This window comes from Hypomesus nipponensis, chromosome 28, assembly GCF_054491055.1.
Source record: "Hypomesus nipponensis isolate SF chromosome 28, ASM5449105v1, whole genome shotgun sequence".
NCBI classification, from domain to species: Eukaryota; Metazoa; Chordata; class Actinopteri; order Osmeriformes; family Osmeridae; genus Hypomesus; species Hypomesus nipponensis.
In genome coordinates this window covers 7,751,014-7,774,140 of record NC_140388.1, presented here as the reverse complement: position 1 = coordinate 7,774,140, position 23,127 = coordinate 7,751,014, and the positions used below count along the sequence as shown (strand labels likewise).

The 23,127-nt window shown below is 49.7% G+C and overlaps 3 protein-coding genes across 3 annotated transcripts; 1 reads left to right on the top strand and 2 right to left on the bottom strand.

Moving 5' to 3' along the window:
- Positions 1-772: 772 nt before the first annotated feature.
- On the bottom strand, positions 773-4,025 carry mymk (myomaker, myoblast fusion factor). The gene is made up of 6 exons (XM_084694904.1): positions 3,540-4,025; positions 3,154-3,268; positions 2,744-2,892; positions 2,397-2,513; positions 2,046-2,186; positions 773-1,725 (listed from the first exon to the last, which is right to left on the bottom strand). Exons 1-6 carry the CDS (start codon positions 3,672-3,674, stop codon positions 1,525-1,527), a joined length of 858 nt encoding a protein of 285 aa, XP_084551030.1. The 5' UTR covers positions 3,675-4,025; the 3' UTR covers positions 773-1,524.
- Positions 4,026-10,772: 6,747 nt separating this feature from the next.
- LOC146219814 (ADAMTS-like protein 2) lies at positions 10,773-19,824 on the top strand. The gene is made up of 18 exons (XM_084694968.1): positions 10,773-10,874; positions 11,339-11,481; positions 11,680-11,755; positions 12,116-12,218; positions 12,321-12,466; positions 12,660-12,783; positions 12,985-13,065; positions 13,498-13,673; positions 13,799-14,114; positions 15,045-15,408; positions 16,890-16,993; positions 17,253-17,379; positions 17,735-17,948; positions 18,122-18,277; positions 18,524-18,694; positions 18,988-19,164; positions 19,414-19,558; positions 19,696-19,824. The coding sequence occupies exons 1-18, from the start codon at positions 10,773-10,775 to the stop codon at positions 19,815-19,817; spliced, it is 2,847 nt and encodes a 948-aa protein (XP_084551094.1). The 3' UTR covers positions 19,818-19,824.
- Positions 19,825-22,327: 2,503 nt separating this feature from the next.
- On the bottom strand, positions 22,328-23,040 carry fam163b (family with sequence similarity 163 member B). Its single transcript, XM_084695102.1, has 2 exons — positions 22,948-23,040; positions 22,328-22,744 (listed from the first exon to the last, which is right to left on the bottom strand). The coding sequence occupies exons 1-2, from the start codon at positions 23,038-23,040 to the stop codon at positions 22,328-22,330; spliced, it is 510 nt and encodes a 169-aa protein (XP_084551228.1).
- Positions 23,041-23,127: the final 87 nt, after the last annotated feature.

Here is a 23,127-nt window from a genome sequence, read left to right as displayed (position 1 = left end):
GAGCTCCCAATTTCTTTTAAGGCTTTAAAATATGTATTTTTTGTTATTGTATTTAGACAACCCCCCAAAAAATGTCTGAAATGGTGTGTGGTATGAGGGTGCAAACAATGGCGGAGACAAACCCCGGGCTGAGTGTTGTCAATCATCTGTTATGGTGTTGACATGGTCGCCGAAGGACTGGAGGCTGCCACAGCAACAGACCTGTGGGGGCTGGGCTGGGCTCAGCTTGGTGTGCGTGTGTGTGTGTGTGTGTGTGTGTGTGTGCATGTGTGTGTGTGGGCCGCTAGCCCCCCGAACAAAGTGGTCTGGGACAGACAGTGGTCGTAAAGGAGCCGAGAAGTGTTTCACACCCTGCGTAATAAAAGGCTCGGGTTACCTTCCTCCTGTCAGGAATGGGATGTGTAGTCGAGAGAGCCAGCGGTCCGCCAGATTTCGAGCCCAGACAAAAACACCTTTCTCTGGGCACAGGAGTTCGCGGCCTGGCCCCAGTTCAAAACATTCCTGCCGGACGGGAGTTTCATTCACATTTGGCTGGAGACTGTTTTGTCTAAGTTGTGTCGAACACGTTTGTAATCTTTGGGTCGTGTTCAGAGCAGTTGAGCAGTGAACGCACGTGGTGTACATATCTACCTGGATTGAAAAGGGCCCTTTTTTTTTTTTTTACTCGCATGTGCCAGTCATTTCTCTGTCTGCTGACTTGTTAGTCTGATGTTTCTCAAACTGATGATTCCTATCGAGTCCTGTCCAAAACAATCCATTCAAAACCAAAAAAAAGATTCAAATTCACACATTTTTTTATTTTCAAAAGGTTAATTACAAAAGAATGACATAAAAAAAACATCTTAAATTAAAAATAGCATTTCCCAATTCAATAAATTAACATTATGTACATTACACAATACTTGCGGATTAGTGAGAGAAGCTATAGGATAGGGAATATAGACAAAATTGCCTGGTCAGTGAATTGGAATGGACACACACAAGTCTACACCTGCTACTCCAGAACCATTTAAAAGACCTGCAGTCTACACCTGCTACTCCAGAACCATTTAAAAGACCTGCAGTCGGTTTACTGCACAGTGTCTGGACTGCATTTGGCTGCACTCTGAAGTCTGATACACCAGACAACCTGTTTGGCACATTGTGGATATAGCGAAATGTGCTTTTACAATCTTGTAATTTTCATAACCAAATTTATTTGCCTAGTTCCTCTCAGAGAGAAGGAAGGAGAGGATTAGATGAACTGGTCCCTACTGGAAAATGTTTGAAAACAATTTATTCATCTTGGAGAGATAAAATGTCTGCCGGGTTTGTGTTACAAACAGATTTTCCAGTCAGTTTTATTGGCTTGTTTCTCAAGCCTGCAGCTGTCCTGGTTCTGATTTTTGCACAGGCAGATGAAGGGCAGCCCTGTCCCGTGGGGTCCTTCACACCATAGGAGGGCACGACGACTTGGCGTATAGGACCAAAGCCCCTTCATTGTATGCTACTCCTTGTTTTCATCTCACGTCAAGCTGCCTGGCATCACTTCCATCCGTTCAGCTCTTTCAGCCTGCTGACGTCCAGCCCTTTGTGGACGGGTGTGGACGGAGGGTTGTACAGGGGGAGGGTGGGGGTGCTGCAGGCTCGTATCCACGGACGCTCCTTGGGCACCGTCCAAACCGTCCGAGAAGGAGACTTCTTCTTCTTGTCCTTTGGAGACTTGGCAGAAGAAGGCATGGGCGTCTGGTGGACAATAGATCAGAGCCAAGTAAGAGCAGGGATGTGGTTTTCACAGGAACAATGCAATATAAAGTCACATTCTTTTCCTACCAATCTCACACACAATCTCAAACACTATGACCAATGTTCCATCATTAGCGTCTAACCAATAGCATTATGTTACAAAGCCAATTCAAGGTAACATTCTTCCAACAACCAATCCGTGTGATACAATATATAAAAGATGCAATGTTAAATTGTGATTCCCGTAGGCTACTATTAAACCCTGTGGGGATGATCAGCTCTCCTGCCTTTGTGAGATAAAAAAAAAATGGACTTCATACACAGCAGCAGAGGGTGTAGCAGTTCAGCTTGACCGGGTTTTGACCCGTTCCTGCGAAGCGGTTCTTCTTGGGCAGCAGCAGCACAAAGGACACAGCCAGGGACAGGTGGTAGAAGCTGTGGACGTAGGCATAGTCCCACTCCTACAAGAGCCCAAACAGAATACAATCCACAGTTTTAATGAACGTACACTTCCATTTATTTTGCGTCATTTGCAGAATTTCTTTCCGTCTAAATTCGAAGGAGGCGTTTAAGGATGACATGGAACAATGGAACAACAGCAAATGCGCGCCTAAGTCGTCTTCGAATCCTTTTTTTTCCTCTCTTTTGTGAATATGTGTGACGAGTGATACCTCAAAGTAGAAACGGAGCATGAGAGCGAGGGCACCGAAGCAGCAGCCTGGTCCGACCTGCTGCGTGTAGACACTCTTCTCTGGGTACAGGCCTCTGTTCTCCTTCATTTTCTGCAACTAAAGTTGAACGCAAAAGGTCCGTTAGTTCAGTCAAACGCAAACTCTGTCACCCAGGTCAGGAAATAGTTAGCTCCGTGCTGTACGGTTATTGTAGCTACCTCTTTATCCTAACCCCAGGAGTTTACACATTGAGTGAAAGATCCAGTGTTATTTTGTCAAACATGGGTCATACAACGAGAAATATGTCATATTTGTTGGTTCAGTATGTTAGCCTCCGACAGACTCACCCATTTGACAGTGATCATGAACACAGCTGTTCCAATTGGTCCAGCGTAGATTCCGTAACCTAGGCGATCCTGATAGATTCTCACACCACTGGTCAGCGCCCCAAACATGGTCAATGTGGATCTCCTTGGCTCGTCGAAGTCTCCCAAAGCTTAAAAGGAAAAAAAGGGAGGCAGCTTTAGCTTTCTGTGTTTGTGTGTGTGTGTGTGTGTGTGCGCGCATGCCCATATGTGTGTTCAAAACAGAGAGAGAGAGTGTATGTTTGAGCATGTGTGAGAGACAGGCACAGTATGCCCTTCAACAACTGTTCAGCAAGAGATTTTCCTTCCTGCCTTAAAACACAGTCAACACACCAACATGAACCACATTCAGATTCCGTGCCATCACGGCACAGCTGTTTGATGTTACTTACCGATCAGAGTGACCCACATAGAGACAGCTGTGCCATACACACTGAAGTACTCCAGGATATCGTACTTCATGAAACAAAGAATGGACAGTCCTGGTCCATCACACGCGTGGTATATCTACGAGATAGAACATTCTGTCATTCTCCAAACTCCAAAACGACATTCTAAAACTCTCAATTCTCAAGACATCTTGAGTCACTGGACTTCACATGGTGAACACAACAATTCCGAGCGAGCGCAACCTGAACGACTGAAGTTTTGTCCCTCAAACCCATTTCTGGTCTGACACATTTCCAAATACATGTAAGGTAGCGTCCCCAGCGGTCTCACGGACCTCCACAGACACACATAACAATGTCAACGGCCCAGTCTTAAGAATGCCCCTTACCGCAGTGAAGAACATGGTGAAGAAGTAGACCATGGCCTCCATGTAGAATCCTCTCTTGGTGGCCACGCTGGCGGCAGGAAGGAACACCAGGCTGCTCACGGTCGGCAGCAGCATCTTAGCTATGAAGGCACCCATGCCGGCAACTCGTACCTGCACGCCAACTCCCAATAATCAGGCAGTCGGGTTCGCGAAAGCAAGCAATGCTTCAAGTTGGTCTTCTGCTTGGAAAAAGTGGTCAAACTGGCGAGTGGACTGGGAAAGCAATGTACAGCTCACACGCACATGGCACACACTGGCAGCTGGTTGCCCACAGAGCCCTTTAAAGTTTAAAAGTCCCCAGGCCCACAGCCACACGGGGGCTGAATGAGCAGAGTCATCACTGGACAGCTGTCTGCATACCAGCACAACAAGAGGACCCAGGGAGAGTGCTCACATACCATGGCGTTGGGGGGCATATTTGTTAAGGCTCCTATTTCAAGACGGCGGTTCAAAACACATAGGGTGGTGGATTCTTGTTTGGTTGTTGTTTGGTTGCATTTGTTTTGTGATGTAGACCTGTCAGTTTGAGACTGAAGGGATCTTGAGAGTAGGTTGTGTCCTGAAGTATGATGGTCACGTGCTTTTTTGTATTAGGTAGGGTTTATGCTTTTACAATAGTAGAATCACATTTAAAATACTTGCCTTAGCTTTTGTGAAAATGAATAAATAAACAATAGTAATAATAATAAACATATATACATTATTGTTATCTTAATTATATAAACAGCATGTACAGTCTTTCAAGAAAAGGTTGCAGGTGAAGAAATTGAGTTATACTGTATGCAAGGAAAGCGAAAGGGAGAAATCATCAGGGAGGGGGCTGTTGAGACAGCAGAAGTTGCCTTCTTCTCCCCTTCCTCTCCTCCCTCCCTCTCTCCCTCTCCTCCCTCCCTCTCTCCCTCTCCTCCCTCCCTCTCTCCCTCTCCTCCTCTCCACCATCTCTCCTCTGTCCCCATCCTGCTCTCCAATTTCTCTCCTCTGTTATCTCTCCTTGTCCTCCTCACCTCCCCATCTCCCTCGCCCTCCCTCCTTTTGCTCCTCCCCTCTCAGCTGTTACACCTGCCTGTGTGTCTGGGACGGGGACGGGGGGGGGGAGATGGGGGACAAAGGGTGCAGTGTAGTTATGAACATGCCCCGCGCCTCAGATTCCTGGAGGGACTGTAACAGGAAACCTTCGGGAGACGGCAAGGCCGCAACTCTCAGACTGAGCTTGGGGACCCCAGGACTGTCAGCGTTTGCCCCCGCCCATGTCCCTGTGCCAGGCTGGAATGAGGAGAATGGGGTGCTGTGGGGTGGGGGAAATGGGTTGACCCTCCCCTAGGACTCCTCCACAATCCTCCAGGGCCTTGGGATCAGGGGTTAGGGGTGGAGCTTGTGGGGAGTGCCACGCAAGGCTGTGGTGAGGGAGGGTGGGGAGCGAAGGGCCGGGGGGGTGGGGGTGAATGAAGGGCTGGGTGGGGGCGAAGTGCTGCGGGGACAGAGGGTAAGGGCGGTGGTGGGGGGGGGGGTAGGAAAGTGCTTCATGGTTACTTTCACCTCAGGCCCCCTCTGTCTAAACATGGCCATTCTAGTGTGGGAATGCAAGACTGACTTCCTGCATGCATCTGAGAAAACAGCAGGCTTCCTTTTGATTTGGTAATAAATAGTTCTGCCCTCTGCCCCTTCTCTTCTTTTACAAATAATTGAGCGCAATGCTTAGGTTTCAGCCTAGGTAGAATGCAAGTGGATGACGAAAAGGCCTTTTTAAACAAGCAGTTGTGGTAATTTGGGAGTTGCATTATGTGTAAAATAACAATATACCAAAAAAGAAATGCTTCTGTTGGGAAATGTGTACAGATTCAGAAGTCAGTTTGTGTTTTTAAGATGTTTGTTGTTTTAATGATGTCATCATCTGTTTATGGATGTGTTTGTTTGCCAATCTTTCTGTCGGTTGGTCTTTCTGTCTGTCTGCCTGCATGCCTGCCCGTCTATCTGTTTAAAATGCACTACCTGTCTGGATATAGCTAGGCTTTGAGCCAAGAGGACAGTTTTATGGTGTCTCTTCTTTACGGGAGGAGAAACAATCACTGTGCTTCTGAGCTCGGAAAATACTCTCACTCTATCCACAGTGATAAGCCCAGCAACAGAATGTAAAATAAGATGAAGCGTCTTGAAGTTTGCAAGTTTGCAGTTTGGATGTTTTCATGTCCTTTTTATACACAGTCTCGACGCAATGACAGTGGGCTCTTATGCTTAATTAAAGTATTGTTGGTTTTATGATTGAATTTTGTGGTCTTGTTTGTGCCTTGATGGTTTAGAAAGCCCACTTCTCCTTTCAAGACCTCTCTCTCTCTCTCTCTCTCTCTCTCTCTCTCTCTCTCTCTCTCTCTCTCTCTCTCTCTCTCTCTCTCTCTCTCTCTCTCTCTCTCTCTCTCTCTCTGTGAAAACGCCTCTTTGACTTAGTTATAATTCCACCAACATCTGTGGTGGAAAAAAAAAGTGTCCTAACCATCATGTCTCCAGACCGTTTCTCTCTCTCACACACACACTTACACACAAACTTACACTCACACACACACACACACACACACGCACACAGCACCACTTCTCGGGTGTGTTGTTAGTTACCCTCTTTGCCTCCTCATACTTTTGGCTTCCAAAGAGTGGGCAGAGAGAGAGAGAGGCCATACCTCTTGCCTTGCAGACTGTGCAGTTCTCCCTCAACTAGGTCTATCACCGTATAAATCTCTGATTGTGCGCAGCTCGCGATTGAAGCCGAGCAGTGTAGCAGAGCACCGGGGCTCCTAATGCAGCCAGCAGACGCGGAGGCAGCAGAGCGGAGAACATGTGGCTGCTGGGGTACAGCGAGACTGGGCAGGCATGGTGGTCCTCAAACGCCTGCTGCTGCTGCTGCTGTTCAAGTCATTCAGTGTCTGCACTGCCCTTCTCCGAGCAGGCAATCTTATTAGGGGTCCTCCAGTAGGAGGAAACCTATTGTTTTTGATGGTATTCTTCATATCCTTTTTTTTCCATGAAATGGCTCAATAGCTCAAAAAGTCTAATGATACAACAGGTCACTCACTACTCCCGGATCGCTAATAGCCCATGTACACCCATAGGTGGCACTATAAGCCACGCCCAAAGTCTACCGGATTTCCCATGCACTTCATTACTCCAAAATGCTTGAACATTGGTATACATGCCTTATTTCTCAGGGGAACAAAAAAGTCTCAAGGACCCATAACGTCAGACTTTTCTTGTACAGAAAAACCTTTGGAAAACCTACAAAAATCTTCTTCTCTTGACCCGTAAGTCCAATTGACTTCAAACTTGGTATACATGTGTAGAATACCACCACCACTACCCCATCAACACTAGCTATCACCACCACCAATCACCACCACTAGCACCACCACTAGCACCACCACTAGCACCACCACCATCACCACCATAACCACTAGCACCCACCCCCCCCCCCCTCCTTCACCACCAGCACCAACAATCACCAGCACCACCATCATCACCACCATCAGGAATACCACCACCAGTCACCACCACCACCAGCACCACCATCATCACCACCATCAGGAATACCACCACCAGTCACCACCACCACCAGCAGCACCATCATCACCACCATCAGGAATACCACCACCAGTCACCACAACCACCAGCACCACCATCATCACCACCATCAGGAATACCACCACCAGTCACCACCACCAGCAGCACCATCATCACCACCATCAGGAATACCACCACCAGTCACCACCACCACCAGCAGCACCATCATCACCACCATCAGGAATACCACCACCAGTCACCACCACCACCAGCAGCACCATCATCACCACCATCAGGAATACCACCACCAGTCACCACAACCACCAGCACCATATAGCCACCACAGTAGAAGCAGACCCAGCTCTGCTTGGCAGTGGGCAGAGAGACTCTTGTTTTTCTGGGTGTTCCTTCCCCCTGCTGCCACTCTCTTCCTGCTGCTGCCACTGCTGCTGTGGGGGAGGGGACGGAGGAGAGGAGGAGAGCAGAGGGAGGGGAAGGGATTGGGTTAGGTGAGGTTAGGAAGGGAGGAGAGGAGAGGAGAGGAGAGGGAGGAAAGGAGAGGAGAGGAGGAGAGAAGAGGGAGGGGAAGGGAATGGGTTAGGTGAGGTTAGGAAGGGAGGGGAGGAGAGGAGAGGGAGGAAAGGAGAGGAGTGGAGGGGAGGAGAGTGGAGGGTCTGGAGGGAGGGAGGAGAGAGGGGAAAGAGGGATGCTGGGCAGCACACCTTACCTCCCTCTCTCTCTCTCTTCGCGCTGCACTGCACACATCTTCACGGCAGTAGCAGCACCTCACCGCACGACACCACCCTCCCACACTGACCCGACAGCATCACAGCACTCTGACAGCCCTGGACCGAGGTGAGTGGGTAAATATTTAAACTATCCCGCCTACGTGTGTGTGTGTTTGTGTGTGTTTATGTCGGCGTGTGCGCATGTGTATGTCTGCATGTGCTTCTGTGTGCCAGTGTGTGTGTGTGTGTGCCAGTGAGCCATGTTTTGTGAGAAACAGAGGGGAACCAATGTGCCCGACCAATACAATTGCTCCCAAAGCTGTTTATTTAGTGTGAGTCGGCGTGCCAACTGAGTCACAGTCTGGCCGCACAGCTTCATATCTCTGTGCCGCTAGGGAACGCTCTAATGAGGTGAAGTTCCTGCTTCCCCTAACACCGATGTCATAGCTGAGGCTCCTAAAAAGTGTTTTGGAGCTCAACACAGGGCACGTTGTTAAATTGAAAGGAAAAAAAGGTTGACATCATGTCATGTTGCCGAAAAACAAACACCAAACTGAAGAGAACAGAAAGGCATGCTATGCGTTTCTATGCATGCAGACAGATTAACAGATGTCTGAAATAAATGTGTCTGCTTTAAAAAAAAAAACGTTTTGTAAATGGGTGTCTTGAAAAAAGTATTAACTACACTGCTTGGCAGGTTGAATTCAGCACGCCGAGCCACCTGTTGCATATGGAACAAGGGTCTAGAGATTCTCCTGGCTGGCTGGGGTACATGATCAGAAAAAATCCCTGGCCCTTACATCTCATAAATAGTTGAAAAACTCCCAAAACTTTTTCCTGAAAGGGTTGGACATTGTACTTCAATTGAGGGATGTTATAGTTTGTTCACAGCTGGTTCAGGTGGTTGACTGCATGGGATCAGTTATGAATACGGAGTTATGATATTGTGGGAGAATCCAGAATGATGCGTGGATGCATGGAGTCTCTTGTGCTGCCTTCACCTTTTCCACCACGACGGTGGGTCACAATGACTCGAAGGCAGCACAAGGGTTAATGACTGTCTGAAGTGATACACGTGGGATTCCTCAGAGAAGTGAACCAGAGCGGAGGTAAACTAGAGTACAAAACACATGTGCTCCACCGGTCTGTGAAGCTTCACGTCTTTTTCGCTTCGACCAGGCTCTCTCTCTCTCTTGCTCTCTCTCTTGCTCTCTCTCTCTCTCTCTCTCTCTCTCTCTCTCTCTCTCTCTCTCTCTCTCTCTCTCTCTCGCTCTCTCCCTCTCTCTCTCTCTCTCTCTCTCTCTCTCTCTCTCTCTCTCTCTCTCTCTGTCTGCGCTCCTCCTCTTTGTATACACTATCCAGAGGAGCCAGGAGCGCCGGGGAGCACGAGAGCCCCCATCCATTTTCCACTTCACACGAAGAGAACGTGAGAGGGCTGCTGAGAGGAGAGGAAGGAGGGAAGAGGGAGGGAGGAAAGAGCTCCAGTCTGGTTAAACAGCTCTCGAGAAAGGATGATTCTACCCTCCCTGGCTTCCAGACAGAGACCCCCCCCCTCCCCCCGCCTTCCCCAAGCCTCCCCTCCCCAGTGCCCCAGCTTCTCTCTCTCTCCCCCCAGAAAAGGGCTCCCAGAGGGACAGCCTGCTGTCTGTCTGCTGTGCTGCCAGCAAAAGAAAAACACTCCCTCTTCCCTGCGTGGAGGTGATGGTGGTGGTGGTGGTGGGGGGGGGGGGTGCACCCGGGGGGCAGCAGGTGGGGACGGGGTGGGGCCTGAGGGTGGGTTGGGAGTGTGTTTACTCCCCTCCACGGTCATGGGAAGCAGGGCTAGGAAAACGAAGGAGAGGAAGGCCTGTCTCGCCAGCACAGGCGACAGACTGCGTGGTTCTGTTGGAGGGAGAGAGGCTGCGTGAGAGAGATCGAGTGTGTTCGCGCGTGTGTTTGTGGGTGTCTGAGAGAGAAAGAGAGACATTGTGCGTGTGTGACAGAGAGAGAGAGAGAGAGAGAGAATGAGAGAGAGGACTAAATGTCTGAGCGTGTGTGTGTGTGTGTGTGTCTTTGGCAACTGGACGTGCTCCAGCTGTGTCTGGGAGGATAATGAAGGCCAGGTGTTCCTGCGGGTAGTTTTAAGACACCTGTCACCAATGTTTAGTGCCAGAATTAGCCAGACTGCTCTAAACAAGACAGGACGATCTGTTTGCTTGCTTTAAGCAGCCTACCTGACCGGACTGACTGGACTGATGAAAGGAGAAGAGGATGGGAGACACGCTGGGTTCAGGGGCGTCTATCCTAGCGTGTCTGTCCGAGTTCTGTCCAAGTGTGTACACAAGTACAGACACACACCTGTGTGTCCGAATATGTGAAAGTTCTCTGTCATTGCGTGTGTTTGCGTTTTGACACGGGCGTGCGTGCGTGCGTGCGTACGCTCACTCGCTGCGCAGCAAGATTCCGCGGGCGACCGGGAGCATTCGCACCGACTGCGAGTCACACAAAGACACACCTGTGTGGAAGCCCATAGGAAATGTACCTTAGTCACTCGTACATAGAGGCTTGTTTAACTTTTACATGGTCCATTCCCGGTCCAAATCCTGCCTCCAACACCTGTGCTCACTCAACAGCCTGTCTGTGACACTTCTCAGTCTGAGGACGGCAGCCAAGACCACAGTGACTGCCAGGGCTCCGAAATATCCAGAGGCGTTGAATCTGAAACCAATGCAAGAAGCAGGTTGACCGCAGACAATGCTAGCATTAGCTCGTTTTTTTTCCCCCCTTGCTATTTCAGTCCGATTTCTGAGGCATAAGCATATAATGGTAAGCAAGTATGTGGAGTAGGATATACACAACAAACTGTATGCGTTGTATGACACAGGTGGGGTAGGGGACAGTACATGCACAGGGGATGAAGTTAGTGTGTTTCTTCCAGAACAGGATGAGGTTCTGGACGTGGGAGCAGTGCGGTGAGGTCAGTCTGGTGCTGCTGGGATTCCTGACTCTGGTTCTGTCCGTAGGAAACCTGTCTGCCAGGGGGCAGGTACGACATGGAGCTGCTGGTGGTCTCTCTGACCGGTCTCTCTCCTTCTTCTTTCTCTCTCTATCTCTCTCTCTCTCTCTCTCTCTCTCTCTCTCTCTCTCTCTCTCTCTCTCTCTCTCTCTCTCTCTCTCTCTCTCTCTCTCTCTCTCTCTCTCTCTCTCTCTCTCTCTCTCTCTCTCTCTCTCTCTATCTCTCTCTCTCTCTCTCTCTCTCTCTCTCTATCTCTCTCTATCTCTCTCTCTCTCTCTCTCTCTCTCTCTCTCTCTCTCTCTCTCTCTCTATCTCTCTCTATCTCTACTGTTTTCCATGGCACTGTTCTGTCTTATCATCTCCCTCCCTTCTCTCTTTCTATCTCTTCCTCCTTCCAACTTCCTTCTCTTTTTAACTGTTTCATCTCCGTTGCTTCTGTCACTCAATGACGCACACACGAATGTGTGCATGTGTGCGTGTGTGTGTCTGTCCAGGAAGAGGGTGTGGCCTCGAACAGCCTGGAGGATGACCAGGAGGGGAACACCTATTGGTGGGGGGAGTGGGCCAAATGGACCGCCTGCACGCGCACCTGCGGAGGGGGGGTCATGTCCCAGGAGAGGCACTGTCTCAAACAGAGGTAAGACCCCTGACCAAAAGGGCATCTGCTCACAAGGTTGGTTAGACCAATCACAACGGTGTATCGATCTCAACCAATCACGACACATGTAATGGTGTCTGTTGATGTAGTTTTGATGGTGTGTTGTTGACACTGTGATTTAGACGTTATCGTATTTTGAGCTGTGGTTTTTGCTAATTGAATGTATTTTATCCAAAGAAAGAAAGCAGCCACTGGTAGGGACAATGTGACCTGCACAGGTATTGCACGGAAATACATCCTCTGTAACACCAAGGTAAGGTCTCTCTCTCTCTCTTTTTCTTTCTTACTTTCATATCTCCCTCTGTCTCCCCTCTTCATTTCTCTCTCTCCCTTTCTCACGCTTGCTTTCCATCTTATAAAAATAGGCCCAGGCACACACATCTACAGATGAGTGTCAAATGGGAAATGTTTCAGTTTTACACGGTTACAAAATCCTGCTAGAGACCTATGTAACCAAGGCCTCCCCTCCCCTCCCCTCCCCTCCCCTCCCCTCCCCTCCCCTCCCCTCCCCTCCCCTCCCCTCCCCTCCCCTCCCCTCCCCTCCCCTCCCCTCCCCTCCCCTCCCCTCCCCTCCCCTCCCCTCCCCTCCCCTCCCCTCCCCTCCCCTCCTCAGGACTGCCCTTCATCTGGGAGGAGCTTCAGAGAGGAGCAGTGCTGGTCCTTTAACTCACAGCTCTACAATGGCAGGAACTACCACTGGAAACCCCTGTACCCAGGTAAAACTCATTAAAAAAAACTCCCTGTTGTTCCCCTACCGTGGCCCCGTTGGACGATAACTGCCGCGACCTTTGACCCCTGACCTCTGTGTGCGTCCGCAGATGACTACGTTCACATCTCCAGTAACCCCTGCGACCTCCACTGCACCACAGCCGACGGGCAGCGCCAGCTCATGGTGCCGGCGCGCGACGGCACTTCCTGCAAGTACAGCGACTACCGAGGGGTGTGTGTGGACGGAAGGTGTGAGGTGAGCGGGTTGGACTCGCAGCTCCTGCCACAAGGCGAGGGGTGTGCCTCCCTCGATGTCACATGAAGAAACCCCCCCCCCCCATCTGATTCAGATTCACGCCTTGCTTCAATGTCTGGCTGTAGCCTTTTTGGTCAGAGGAAGAATGAGGAACTTGGGGTTTACCTGCTGAGCACTTTGTGTTGTTCGACAGCCAATTGGATGCGATGGAGTACTGTTCTCGCCCAACACCCTGGATAAGTGTGGAATTTGTCAGGGCGACGGGAGCAGCTGCAGCAGGGTCACCGGAAGCTTCCGCCGTGGGGCCACCACTTTGGGTACGAGTGTGACACTGTTGCAAACTTGCCATAAGAAGAGAATAAATTACTGCATGTGATGGAACGCCAGACCACACTGCGACAGACATCCCACTCATCCATTAAACACGTAAACGAACGGAGAACAGAATCTGGTGTTTTGTTGTGAGCCGTGATCCGGAACGTTATAACGTTTCCTGTTTCCTGTCTCCCGTCTTCAAGGTTACTCCTTTATCACCCAGATCCCTGAGGGCTCCTGGGACATCCAGATCATCGAGAGGAAAAAGTCAGCTGATGTTTTGGGTGGGTACTTCCTGTTTCCCTGTCCATGAAGCTAATGCTACGTGTTGCGTAATGCTACGTGTGTTGCGTTTCATCATTGTCACTTCATCAGAGCACCAGTTTACGTAATAAACATAAAACCAAAAGGGTTAAAAGGATTTGCAATAATGTAGAGTAAAGTCAAATACTTCCTCTGTATGTCATGTAAATGTACCCTCAGATTAGTTTCTTTTGGTTCTTCTATTCAACTCTTGAACAGACTTTAAATGACATATTTCATCACATGAGCATGAGCCCTGGAGCATCTACGTGGCATCACAAATGTAATGTACTGTAGTTGTGAAAGTGTAAAAAAGGCCCAAAACGACGTACTTGTGGAGTTGCTGGTCCTCCTTCTATGTCTTTAACGTAAATAGAGTGACCTTTGACCTTTGACCTGCCCTCTATCCTCAGCTGTGACTGACCAGGCAGGGAACTTCTTCTTCAACGGGGCCTACAAGGTGGACACCCCCCAGAACTTCCATGCAGCGGGGACCATCTTCAAGTACCGCCGGCCCATGGATGTATATGAGACTGGGATTGAATACATTGTGGCCAAGGGCCCCATTGACCAGCCTGTCAATATTCTGGTACTGCAGCCTGGGTGTGGGCCTGGGCCTGGGTCTTCCTTCTGGCACAGGGCTTCTGGCTCAAGTCCCCCATTCCTTCCTTTGACCATCTCCATCATGTATGCCCCCCCCCCCCCCCCTCTAAGGTGTGGAACCAGAATGGCCGCATCCCCTACATCACCTACGAGTACACCATTCTCCGGGAGTCGCTGTCGCCCGTCCCCCCGCCCCCCCTTTACACGGGCCAGGACGGCGCCACAGCAGCGGGGGCCTCGGTGGAGGTGGGGGCCGTGGTGGTGGCCCCCAACGGGAGTGTGGATGACAAGACCCAGGTGCTGAAGCAGGGGGGCCCCAGCGCTGGCGAGGACGAGGGGCCGAAGGGACAGGAAACCAACGAGGTGTATGTGGAGGCCGCCGCCATCGACTGTCATCAAGATGGACCAACCCCGCCTCAGTACACAGGTAGAGGTGACCCCATAACCCTGGCACTGACCCCAGTCAACCTAACCTTCAGTGTGGTAGTTGGTGGTTTGGATTTCTTTCCATTCTCTCTTCAATAATGATGTATCTGGATGATTTGTTGTTAAGTGCTTGAACCACTGAGCTGTGCCCGCCCACTCTTCACTGTGCACGTGAAACATTCATCAGATCTGATGCCATATTTGTAAGTAAGATGAGTTCGAGCATAGTGGAAGGCAGAGGGAGATCATGGTTCGCTGGTCAAATATCAGATGAGATAAAAATGTTGAAGGGGGAAGAGGGATGATGGTGGTGGTGGGGGGAGGTGAGGTTTAAAGAACGACCTCCATTCTGGTCCTTGCGGGTCCTGTATTATTCATGGTCGAATACACAAAGACGAGCGGCAAGGAGAGGAGATGAAAAATGCAGGGATCAGGGGCATGTTTCCACCTCTTTAAAAACATCTGCATCCGTAACACGAGGGTTAATGGCCCCCAACCTGAGCGCTCAGCCTGCCTGGTGGTGCAGGATGGAGAAGGGTGAAGGAGGTATGAGACCAGCACAGGAGGCCTGGGTGAGGGCCGAGATGGAGGAATACCTGCTTGTGAATCCAGTGTCTACTTTTATTTTCTAGTTCCTACTTGTACAAACTTCCTGGAGTTTTTATAATTAGTAGGAGGCCATTTCCCGCCCCCCCTTCCCCCAACCACCAGACACACGGACACACACAGCACACACAATTAGCATTGAACATTTTGCACCATGGCCTCCTCTGTGACCTGCGACACTACAATCCTGTAAATCTGAGAATTGGTCTGGGGCCACTTGATAGCGATGAAGATATACATCATACTGTCATAGTCTTCTTCTAAAACCAAAGCTAGATGTGTTCATCAAAAAGAGCTTTTCCTCTCTGTCTTAACACCCCTCCAGAAGCCAACAGCAGCCAAACAGGATCTTCCGCCCTCCAGGAGGAAGTGCCAGACTCTCAGAACCTCATCTGGAGGGTCCTGCTGGGCGAGCGCATCGGTCCGGACGAGCGCATTGGTCCGGACGAGCTGCTCATCAACATTTCCACCAATCAGCTCCTGACGGACGGCGAGGGGGTGTTTTTGTCCGAGGTGGGTCCTCTAGACATGGAGTACGTCAACCTGGAGAGCGGGCGACGCTTCCCCTTCAACGGGACCGTGAGGGAGTTCAGTCTGGGCCGCCGGCGCAACGACACCGGGGACTTTTTCTTCCAGAACAGGACGGTTCTAACGGTCCTGAGGAGTGGGAATCGCACCAACCGAACCAGGTAAGGAAATCTGAGCTCTGAGCCGCTGAAGAGAGAAACCGTGTGGCATTGAAAAGCACGACCAAGGGGGGGGGGGGGGGGGGGGGGGGGGGGGGCTCCCTGGTGTCTCAAAGGTTGAGCGTGTGTAGCATCTACATACATGGGCTGAGGCCTGACTGCAAAGGCCCGGGTTTAAATCCAGCCTCGGCCATTCCCCCCTGTTTCTCTCCCATACGTTTCGTCTTCACTGTCCATCGCGAGAAATGACACTCCTTAAAATAACACAGGAAGTGCTAATTGAGCCTAACACACGCACTCTAAAAGTGAGTCAACGTAGAATAAGGACCGATGTCTTTGGCCCAACGTCTGATCCTGGCACCTTCACTCTCCATCGCACGCACAACCAATCCAAACGGCCAAGCCTCGCATCTGGTCTGAGCACCAGGGGACAGGGTCTCCCCGCCACAGGGCCAAGTACAAGAGAGGGGTTTCAAAGCTGCGACCAGGTGGCATGTCGGGAGCGCTGGATCGTCTGGGACGGAGAGACAGACGGGAGGGGGTGCCCCTGGCCCAGCTCCCTCTGCTCCTGTTGGGGGAATGGAATGTGCTCCAGGCCCGCCGGCCGGCCAGCCTGTCCCCCTCCTCCTCCTCCTGTTTCTCCCTGAGACATCCTAAGAGCTAACCGGCTCAGGAGCAGACAGCCAAAGACCAGACCTGGCCGGGATTGCATTCCATCATATTTATAATTCATGTTGGCTTCCCTGCGCTGTGTCCAAACAGCACTTGGCTAGTTTTTCAGCCAGAGCCCCCATAAAACACATCACATGACACGCCCAGCCTTCTGCCTGTGCAGCCTGAGAAAGGAAAACAGAGAGTGGAGAAGAGAGAGAGAGAGGGAGAGAGAGAGAGAGAGAGGGAGAGAGAGAGAGTGGAGAGAGAGAGAGAGAGAGAGAGAGAGAGAGAGAGAGAGAGAGAGAGAGAGAGAGAGAGAGAGAGAGAGAGAGAGAGAGAGAGAGAGAGAGAGAGAGAGAGAGAGAGAGAGAGAGAGAGAGAGAGAAGAGAAGAGAAGAGAAGAGAAGAGAAGAGAAGAGAAGAGAAGAGAAGAGAAGAGAAGAGAAGAGAAGAGAGAGGAGAAAAAAAAACTTCACTTAGAAACAAATAATTCAGAGTATTTGTGGCGAAAGTGAAAAAATATGACAGGGAAAATCCTGTCAGACTGTACATTCACCTCTGGGGAGAAATGTTCAGGAATTAGTCACAGTTCTGCAGAGAAATGCCGGTAAAGTATAACTCAAAGTGAGTCTCAAATAAACGTTCCAGGCAGTAAGAAAGGCCAGTGTTATGACAAGAATGCACAAGTGACTTTTATGTGAATTCATGAAAAACACAACAGTGTCTGTTCTGATTCAGACGTTGATTCAGCCGGAGATGTGACGCAGGAGTTTCCAGCGTTCGGGGTCACTGGGGTCAGACTGAATGTCGCGTCATGTTCTGTTTGACAGGGGGAATCAGAAGTTCCTGCAGAAGAACTTCAAGCTGAGCGCGGCAGACATGTACCGCTGGAAACTGTCTGCACAAGAGCCTTGCAGCATGACCTGTTCTATAGGTGACACGCGCACGCAGACACACACACACACACAGGCATACACAGACACACACACTCCGATGCACACACACTCCGATGCACACACACACACACACACACAGGTGAAGCAAAAACATATACAAACACAGACGCACACACATATACATGTACACACACGCGTACATGCTGTATTGTATCTCTGTGTTTGGGACCATGTCTGGCACTACTGCTGTCTGTGTAAGTCTCTCCCTGATTGGCCCACCCTCTTTCTCTCGTGCAGGGGTTTCTAAGTCCCTGGCTATGTGCGTACGCTACGATGGTGTGGAGGTAGACGACATGTACTGTGATGCCCTGACCAGACCTGAACCTGTCCACGACTTCTGCATCGGGAGGGAATGCCAGCCCAGGTATGTTGTGCTCCACCCATGGCCAGCTGAGCCCTGCCGCTGGAACACATCAAATCAAACGACCCCGTCTTAGTCAGAGGACCAAAGAAAAGAGGAGCGGCGCATTCGCTATTACATTGGCTATTGATTACTCTGAGAGAATTCTAAATAATGTTTCACCTCACATTTTAATCAACCAATGACAAATGGTATTTCAACTCCAAATGAGCATCCCCATTACAGACAGTATTATTGTGTGTCCGTGTTACCATGCATAGCAGTATTTCTACAACCGCCAATATATGTCCATGTATATTACCGTGCGTAGTGGTATTTCCATGACACTGTAGCTGACAGTCATCCACACTGTCACCAGGTGGGAGGCCAGCAGCTGGAGTGAGTGCTCCCGGACCTGTGGCGAGGGTTTCCAGTTCAGGCTGGTGCGCTGCTGGAAGATGCTCTCCCCTGGCCTGGACAGCTCTGTGTACAGTGACCTCTGCACGCTGGCTGAACTGGAGCGCCCCCCGGAGCGCAGGCCCTGCAAGAGCCCCACCTGCGGACCACAGTGGGAGGTGACAGAGTGGGCGGAGGTGGGTGGAAGCTCTGCTTTTTTTGTGTGTGTCAATGTGTGTGTGTGTGTGGTTGTGAGACGGTGTTTGCACGTGTGAGTATGTGTGTCTGTGAGTGGGTGCGAGTGAATATGTGTTTGTGTGTGTGTGTGTTTTGGAGGAAGTAACGGAGTTCTCCTTTGTGTCCTGCTCAGTGTCCGGCTAAGTGTGGCCTCAGGGGTGTGGTCGCGCGGGAGGTCAGGTGTTCAGATGACACAAAGCCATGTGACCCCATGACCCGCCCCCCCAATGCCAAAAACTGCACGGGCCCGCCATGTGAACGCCAGTGGACCGTGTCTGAGTGGGGACCTGTAAGAAACAACATAAATATACATACATCATGAAAAATTGTACTTTAAATAATGGGACTACCAACGTATATAATAGCTCCACTGCCTTCCCTGCCAGACAAATATTATGCATGTAGGAGTTTATCAGCAACATCATATATACATTTATATTTTAGGAAACCTTTGTCTAAATTAATGGAACTTTCTTTTGTGAGGGTTTTCAGATTGGACATTCAATTCTTCTGACCTTTCACCTCTGTGTTGCAGTGCTCGGGGTCGTGCGGCCAGGGGAAGATGGTTCGCCACGTGTACTGTAAGACCCCAGAGGGCCGGGTGGTCCCTGAGTCCCAGTGCTCCCTGGAGAACAAGCCCCTCGCCATCCACCCCTGTGGGGACAAGGACTGTGCCCCCTACTGGCTCAACCAGGACTGGGAGAGGGTGAGGGACAGGACGGCTCCCTGGGAAGGAGGAGGGTGGGGGGGAGAGAGGGCGGAGGGATGTCTGGATGGTGGCATTTTTGCTTCTGTAACACAGTTACAGTTTTCCCTCAAGGATCAATTACATTCTATTGTATTCTTTTCTCTGATCTCCTCTACTCCACTGTACTCCAGTCTCAACTGTATGTTTAATCCTATCCATGAACTGGAACTAAATTCCAGTTGTTGACAGCGGTAGCACAGTTTCTCAGAAGGTCAGAGGGTTCATTCAGACGGCTGTGGTATCTCCCACAGTGCAACACCACATGCGGCCGCGGGGTGAAGCAGAGGATCGTGCTGTGTGCCGGCATCTCCGGCGGAAAGTTCAAGACCTTCGACGAGGAGGAGTGCGGTGCCAGTGAAAGACCCGAGGAGGAGAACACCTGTTTCGAGAGGCCGTGTTTCAAGTGGTACACCACACCGTGGTCTGAGGTAAGGCTTGCATCTCCGGCAGACATGCTCCCTTCCTCACCCCGCTACATGCCTCGTCTGAATCACACAGACAATTGTTGCGATACCACATGGCATCTGGAGAATGTGGGTTGGACACGACAACCAAATAAAGTCAATGTAATGTTTCACGTATATATTTGGACCATGGTTGTGTGCTTGAGTCTAAATACCTCCGACGGCGTACGAGCGCAACCCTGAGCGCTGCAGCTGCTTTGTCATGTTTCGCAGTGCACCAAAACCTGCGGGGTGGGCGTCAGGATGAGGGACGTGAAGTGCTACGAGGGCCGGGAGATTGTCCGAGGGTGCGATCCCCTCACCAAGCCGGTGGCCAAACAAACCTGCGCCCTGCAGCCTTGTCCCACTGAGCCCCCAGGTGAGCTGGCCCAGGCCCTGCCTCGGGCCCTGAACCTTTGGAAACTTTACACATCCTGTTTCATATCCTAAATGCGTCTCAGTCCATTTTGCGTTTTGATTGGTTGTCAAACTGTGATTGGTTGGCTTCCTGTTCAGATGAGAGCTGTCAGGACCGTCCCACCACAAACTGCTCCCTGGCCCTGAAGGTGAACCTGTGTAGCCACTGGTACTACAGCAAGGCCTGCTGTTACTCCTGCAGGGCCCAGCGCTCCTCCTAGTCCTGCCTGGGGAGCCCTCTCTCCAGAAGCCCCAGCCCCACAGCCCCACAGCCCCACAGCCCCACAGCCCCACTTCCCCACAGCCCCACAGCCCCACAGCCCCACAGCCCCACAGCCCCAGCCCCACAGCCCCACAGCCCCAGCCCCACAGCCCCACAGCCCCAGCCCCACAGCCCTACAGCCCCACAGCCCCAGCCCCACAGCCCCAGCCCCACAGCCCCAGCCCCACAGCCCCAGCCTCAGTCCCAGAGCCCACACATATGCTCTATTACCTCCCAGTTCAACCTCCTGTCTCTCCCTCTCCTTCTCCACCCTCGAACCCTAGCCACATCCAACCCAGAAACCCCACGGAACATTCTCCCAGTCCAGCAAGTCCCTCCCCAGATGGAGTCTCATGTCCATACCTGACCTGGGACTGACCAGGGACTGGATGAAATGAGATGAGCACCACCAGTCTGTTTTTATGAAGAGATTAATCTCTTTAGCCAAAGCAACTGAAAACTTTCTGTACTGTATTGTTTTATACCAAAGTGGGTTGAGAGCCAAGCTGTGGAGAAGTGGTGACAGCATGATATCTCAGAGATCTTCCCTCACAGCAAACATGAACAACATTTTCCACACTGTTGTAAAAAGATCAATTAAATTATTTTTCAAAATGATTATACTGCATGTCTAAACTGTATTTAAGATGATAGTTGATTATAAATATTATTTAATTTCGTTTTTAAATGCAAATATTTTTTGCAATAGGAAAGATATAGTCATAATCACAAACTCACCGAAATACTATTCTGCATAGGCTATTGTCATAAAGACCATTGGACCTTTTTTTTATTGCTGGGCATTTCCTTTCCAGATATAAATTATTTATTAATCAAAACACCTTTTTCAAAATGCATTTTGCATATTATATGAATTCAGTTATTAATGTGTGGTTTGTGTATAACAACAAGACTGGGTTCAAAGACTGGGTTCAAAGTGATTCCATTTGTGATTATAAGATTCCTGACACTTGAAGTAGTGGAGATGTATTCATAACATATGTCTCATTAGCTATATATATATATATATATATATATATATATATATATATATATAGCTTGTGTATTGCATTTGTGTAACCGTGTACCTCTTTGTACAAAACAAATATTGATATTTTGTACTGTTGATAAGTGAAAACATCAATGTATTAATTAACTGGTATTTCCATTAAAGTTTGAATAAAATGTAAACAAACTCTCAGTTTGTTGAAGTGTTCCTTAGCATTTCAAACCATCACCGTTTCATCTAAAACTCCATCAACCTTATGGAGAAAAAAAGTTACATGTGCCTAATTTCTGAAAATCTTAGCCTGAAATTTTCCTGGCAGACATGAGAAACAACATAGGCATAATTGCATAGACTTTTAAATCAGTTTTATTGTTGGGTAACACTGTAATTAAACAATTCGAAAGGCTTGTTTCCACATTTGGACCAGCCATTTGAATGGCTTTCATGACAGCTGACAACTGGAACAGGATGTGATGATGCCATCTGCTGGCTTCTGAAGCATGTTTCCTCTCATTATCACCATTAAAATACCAGACAAATAGACACCATTAAAACAAACATGATGAAGCATAAAAATTGTATTTTGAATCAATGTGTCTGACCTAGTTAGCGTATAGTATGTGGGAATTTAAATTCAGATAAATAAATTCCACTTAATTCACTACATGACACTATAACAATACAGAAATTGGAGTCTTGAAGTTAGGTAATTTGCTTTTTCATGGTTCCTCTCACACAAAGTGTAACAGTAACAGGAAATATTATTTAATTTCCCACACATTTCTGTTAAGAATGACTAAAACAGTATTTGACGTATTTAGCAGCTTATGAATGAAATACAAATTCAAAATAATTGTGTAATTCTTTGAATTACAATTCTGATCGAGACCACATAACAAATTATTAGGTGCAGAAATGTATTTTTCTGAGCAGATGTTTCCTCAAAATTCTACCGTAACATTCACTTCGATCCCCTTCATGTTTTATGCCAAAAATAAGCCCTTTTATAATGATTTTCCTAAAAGGATACATTAAACCACAGGCCACAGCTTATGTGCTCAATCAAACAGACAAGATGTCCTTGCCTTCATCTGAAATAACAGGAAGTGAATGCCCTTGTAGTATTCATGGCAAAAAGAAGCACTGGTCATGACAGACAAATGAGCAAAAATCCACATTAACATGTAAAGTGCTACAAAGACATTGTGAGAGATAAAAAGGTGTATGCGGGAGCAGTGAATGGTACAACAGCACAACATTTCCCCATGTGAGACCAAAACTCTCCACACTGTGTGAGCAAGTGAGCGAATCCATCTGACTGGTGGAGTGGAAAATATATACAGCCCCCCCCCCCCCCCCCCTCACCCCCCGTAATATACCTAGACACAGCAATTCCTGTATGTGTTTGAAAACCCTCACGTCGGTTTGGTCCACCGGGCCAGCGAGGGGCGCCGGCTGCGCTACACGTCCGTGCTGACGCTGTGGGTGACCACCTCCCGCATGGTGTAGGAGCGGATGAGGTTGAGCTTGTGGTGGAGGCTGGCCAGGTCCATAGGGAGGTCCAGCTCCTGCTGCTGCACAGTCCTGTAGCTGATCCGGCCGCCCCCGTTGCGGAGCCTCTCCGGGTGCTGGAGGTAGAAGGGCAGGGAGTAGCGTGTGCAGGAGGGGCAGAAGGAGTGGGACCGGGGGGGCTTACGGGTCAGGGGCGGGGTGTAGACGGCCGGCCCGTTGACGTCAACCTCCGTGGGGAATATGGACGTCATGTCGGGCTCCGCCAGGCGCTCGGGAGTCGGACAACGCCCGTAGGAGGACACGGTGGCGTGCTCGGGTTCCTCCTCCTCCTCCTTCGCCTCCTCCTCCCTCTTACAGCAATAATACTGACAGAGGAAGCACAAGCATAAGAGGGTGCACCGCCCCTGTAAATAATACTAGTAAAAGAATCATGCGTTCACTTGTATGAACATCAAAGGGGAAAGATTTGAAACCTGTGACTTTTTGACCGGCAGTCACACAGCAGTCATCTCTCACCCTAGATGTCTTATTACTGCGACGGTGGAAACCGCGTCGATGGCTGGCCTACCTGTAACCGACAGTAGCACAGTACTGCTACAATCGTCAGTAAGATGACTGCCGCCAGAAGTCCGCCTGCGGTAACCACGGTCCCGGCTGACATTCGAAGGCCTCTCCATCAACAGTCTGCACATACAAGAGAGCTGACGGCCATTAGTAGGAAGTCAAGCCACCACAAAACCATCACTTC

Coding starts and splice junctions, on each gene's coding strand:
- fam163b (XM_084695102.1), bottom strand. CDS start 23,040: ATGTCAGCCGGGACCGTGGTTACCGCAGGCGGACTTCTGGCGGCAGTC. Junction 22,745..22,947: donor TGTGCTACTGTCGGTTACAG/GTAGGCCAGCCA, acceptor TTCCTCTGTCAG/TATTATTGCTGTAAGAGGGA.
- LOC146219814 (XM_084694968.1), top strand. CDS start 10,773: ATGAGGTTCTGGACGTGGGAGCAGTGCGGTGAGGTCAGTCTGGTGCTG. Junction 11,756..12,115: donor ACATCCTCTGTAACACCAAG/GTAAGGTCTCTC, acceptor TCCCCTCCTCAG/GACTGCCCTTCATCTGGGAG. Junction 19,165..19,413: donor ACACCACACCGTGGTCTGAG/GTAAGGCTTGCA, acceptor CATGTTTCGCAG/TGCACCAAAACCTGCGGGGT.
- mymk (XM_084694904.1), bottom strand. CDS start 3,674: ATGGGTGCCTTCATAGCTAAGATGCTGCTGCCGACCGTGAGCAGCCTG. Junction 2,893..3,153: donor TATGTGGGTCACTCTGATCG/GTAAGTAACATC, acceptor TTTCCTTTTAAG/CTTTGGGAGACTTCGACGAG. Junction 1,726..2,045: donor GCTACACCCTCTGCTGCTGT/GTATGAAGTCCA, acceptor ATTGTCCACCAG/ACGCCCATGCCTTCTTCTGC.